The sequence below is a fragment of the Asparagus officinalis genome, chromosome 8 (genome assembly GCF_001876935.1).
Source record: "Asparagus officinalis chromosome 8, Aspof.V1, whole genome shotgun sequence".
Taxonomy (NCBI): domain Eukaryota; kingdom Viridiplantae; phylum Streptophyta; class Magnoliopsida; order Asparagales; family Asparagaceae; genus Asparagus; species Asparagus officinalis.
Window position 1 is genome coordinate 91,634,866 of NC_033801.1, and position 3,801 is coordinate 91,638,666.

At 35.9% G+C, this 3,801-nt stretch overlaps 2 protein-coding genes across 3 annotated transcripts in view; both read right to left on the reverse strand.

The window, feature by feature from the left end:
- On the reverse strand, nt 1,368-2,266 carry LOC109822579. 2 transcript variants are annotated; one of them, XR_002242183.1, is made up of 3 exons: nt 2,154-2,266; nt 1,880-2,013; nt 1,368-1,771 (listed from the first exon to the last, which is right to left on the reverse strand). XR_002242183.1 is itself a non-coding variant. In XM_020388794.1 (3 exons), the coding sequence occupies exons 1-3, from the start codon at nt 2,244-2,246 to the stop codon at nt 1,487-1,489; spliced, it is 486 nt and encodes a 161-aa protein (XP_020244383.1). In that variant the 5' UTR covers nt 2,247-2,266; the 3' UTR covers nt 1,368-1,486. The 2 variants fall into 2 exon arrangements, 1 of the variants encoding a protein (XP_020244383.1); XM_020388794.1 differs by having other exon boundaries at nt 1,880-1,987.
- The window catches only part of LOC109821518 (heat stress transcription factor B-4c-like), a 6,215-nt gene continuing 5,606 nt past the window's right edge, over nt 3,193-3,801 (reverse strand). Inside the window, exon 6 of the mRNA XM_020387702.1 lies at nt 3,193-3,801. This exon is cut by the window's right edge and continues 155 nt beyond it. Within this exon, the coding sequence (XP_020243291.1) occupies nt 3,318-3,801 (484 nt within the window). The 3' untranslated portion in view covers nt 3,193-3,317.

The following is a 3,801-nucleotide window of genomic DNA, read 5'->3' on the forward strand; positions in this document are numbered from 1 at the left end:
CTTAAAATCGGATTAGATTAGCATAAGACCCTAATCACCCTCCTCTAGGGTCTAACACTAATCCTTCGAATTTTAGTGTTTTCTTCTGATCTCTCTCTTCATGCATGCACATGGAATTCAGTCGTAAATCATGTAGCACGCATATGGATTTTAGTCTATTGTATACGTTTGTGCACAGTGATGCCAGTAGTATTAGCTGCTCGTACAAGTAATAGACATGTAGCATTAGAAGTTAGAAATATGGAATTATAATTATTTATAATCAAAAATAATTTCTATAAAAAATAATTTTCAATTAGTATACCAAAAGTCTAAAACTGTTGTTGAGGTGGTGTACCAAAATATAACTATCAACTGAAAAATTATATCTATAAGAAAAAAAAATTATTTCTATAAAACTTATTTTTCTAAAAAAATAAATTATTTAGTTATTTTTAAAATATTTTTATGGTTTAAAAATTCTGTGTTTTTGTAATGGCATTATTAAAAAACTAAATTTTATTCTCACTTGTGAACAAATGATAATAAACATGAGAATAAGAATAAGATTGTCATTCCCGTTTCATTCTCTAAACGCGTCCAAACATGAGAATGAGAATATGTATTCCATTCTCACATCTATTACATTTCATTCCTACTTTTTTTCTGTTCACACTTGACTTCATTCTCGCATATCAAACGAGTCATTAAATCCTAGAAATATGACTCCATCGTATATTACACCAAAGTTTATATATATTTGCATCTACGGATGATATTGACCACTATCTGGTTGAGTACGAATAAAAACCGCGTACATAAATTTGTCGGATTGGAAAGAGATAGATGGCCAGTAGAGTTGCACAGGCCTGCACAAAACACAAAACACTACAAAAAAAAGAAGAGTTAGGGGCAATTATTTTCGTCACTTTTAATTCAATTAGAGGCAAATAAATGGAATTATATCTGCCTCTAATTACATGAGTGGCAAATCGTATCCGCACCTAAATGTGGTGTTGCTAATAGTTAATAGGGGCAATATTGCACAAACTTCCGCCCCAAATACTCAATGCGCCACCTCAGCAGGTTTATTTGAAAAAGTTTTAGAGGCAAATATAATCGCCTCTAATAACTTATTAGGTGCAATTAAAATAAATGTATTAATTTAATGTACAAATATAATTGCCTCTAATAACTTAAATTTGATATTAATATTTTTATTTTTTAATAAATCTGGAAAAAATAATTAATTTTTAATTCATATAATTAAATTGAAAAACAAACATAAAATAATTAAAACATGAATAATTTTGATTAATAAGAAGTCAATCCAATTTGATTACATAATAATGTACCAAAATTACTTTATAAGCGTGTGACAAATAGTACTTAACAATAACTTAAAATAACCAACAAAGTTGACCTTCAACATGAATATAAAAATATCTAACTTTTATCCCCGCCATTCCTATCATTTAGTGGCATCATCTGCTGCATAAAATCTGAATCATTGAGCATTGCTGTAAACTCTCCAGGTGGGGTTGGCACTGGGCGGTACAAAGGTGGCTGGTATGGATGGGGGTAGTAGAACTGCGAAGATGATGTATACGGATACGGTGGAAGATGGTGATATGGAGGATATGGGTACGATGTCGGAGTGTGCTGGGAAGGTGAGTGTTGTTGGGAAGGAGATCGCGAACGACGATGCTGCTACATAAGCTTGTTGCATTAGTTCCGATGTTTCCTCGCCATGGGTTTCAACCAAACTCGTTAATTCCCGTGAGATCTTAACCTGAAAAAAGAATTCACTTCAACAGCCAAAATGGACACAATATGAAGTAAAACAATTTTTTTGCATGTATTACTTGTCTAAATACAAATGATTAAATTTCAAACTCACCGCCAATTCCTCCGTTGCATCATCTATCCAACTTTTGTTTTCATCTCGCCATTTGTGCACTATATAAAACATCTCAATAGGATCGGGTTTGCGACCATGTTTTTGCTCCTATTTGTAAAACACAGAAAAACAATCTGCAAAGGATTGGATAATACCATGACAAACTGCAAAGCTACTTTTTATCGGTGAACGGTAAAAGAGACATTTTTAAATTTTGAAAGAGTTAGAACATTTAATTTAAGTCAAATTTTACCACTCAAACTATAACACTGACCTCGGTCGTACCATAGCGTTCCAAAAGGCGGTGACCTGTTACAGCTTCCCGTTGCTTCAGAACAGGATATGGAAGTGCAGATGACCCACCCATCTAGGGAGAAGCAATTAGGAATTCAATGATAATACTATAAAATATGGGTCTAAATATTCAAGATTAACATAAATTAAGAAAGTCTTCTACAATATGTAATCATTATAGAAGTATTAAAGTGCTTGAAATTCAGTAAACAAATCGGGAAAAAATGCATCACGGCATAAATTGCATGGATACTTCATTCCAGGACATTACCTACATCTGGTGCATATGTGATGCTGAGACAGTGAGATGCATAATGGATTCTCCTAGACATCCTAAAATTCATAATGTGAATCTGAATTTTAAGCGGAAGATTGTAATTCAAATGGCCTTATAGTGGCATGTTGATTAAACAAAAGATAAGGCATAACAAATACCAGTTGAAACAGTATGACAGGAAAGTAAACAGTATGACAGGAAAGTAACTTACTTTTGCCTCTCTTCATATCAAGTTTGGGGAACAATGTTTTTCACCCTTCTTGTTCCCCACTCGCCACCAAATTGATAACAATCTTTTCCATTAACAAACAGCCACAGATAGTCAGTTGTTAGACATCCAAACTAGTTGTTTCGCTAAGAACCAACACGAACCACAAAACAATAAGTTTCAAGTATATGGATCAGCATGCAGATATCAATACACATAGGGTACCTTGGGAATATCGGATATGCCTTTAATTTAATACTCTGCATAAAAAGTCCCTGATTTTTTTTATATGCCTTTAGTTTAACACTCTGCACCAACCATGAAATCTTCTACAAGTGTATTCATTGGAATCATGAAGAACCTCTCTAGAATCCTAGAAGAACCTTTGTGGAGGAGAAGAAATGATATGTAACAACAAAAGATTCAATAGTAGTACTGGAGTCTGAGCTCCATCATCACATGGGGAAAAGTCTCTTTTTCCCTGTCTCCACCTTCCTTTTTCTGCCACAAATTCATAGGTCAAAAATTGACCCAAATCACTAACATCTCTTTCAACCATCGAAAACAACATCATCAAGCTCTCGTTAATGGCAGCAACGCAACTTTATATACAAAAGTCTCTCAAAAGTACACTTAAAAACAAGAAGGGGGGGAATAAACTAGGAAGAAGAGTCATTAGCATCACCCAAGCTCAATCCCCTCTTCTTACTACCACTGCTGCTACTAACCAAACTAACTCCAAATAGCTTGGGAAGCTGCCTACTACTACTCTCTCCATTACTACTATTATTGTTGCCTACTGCCAAGGGCTCTTCCACAATAGTAAGCGAGCTGCTGGAAGTAGTACTCCCTGAGCTATTGTTGTTAGCGTTCAAACCCAAGCCCATCACCATCCTCGTCCTCTGATTCATAAGCGAGCTCGGCGCCACGGGCTGCACATGATTCTGAACAAAGTAAATAATGTCATTGTACAGTTTCCTCATGTTTGCCAGTTCCGACATCAGAGCCGCATTATGCCTCCTCAGCCTCTCGTTCTCTTCCATCAACGCTGACGCCGCAGCGTTAGCATCCCCTCCAGCGACGGAAGCTGTGAGTTCCAGCAATCTCGTCGTCGTCGTCGTCGGCGGCGGCGGCGGATGAGGG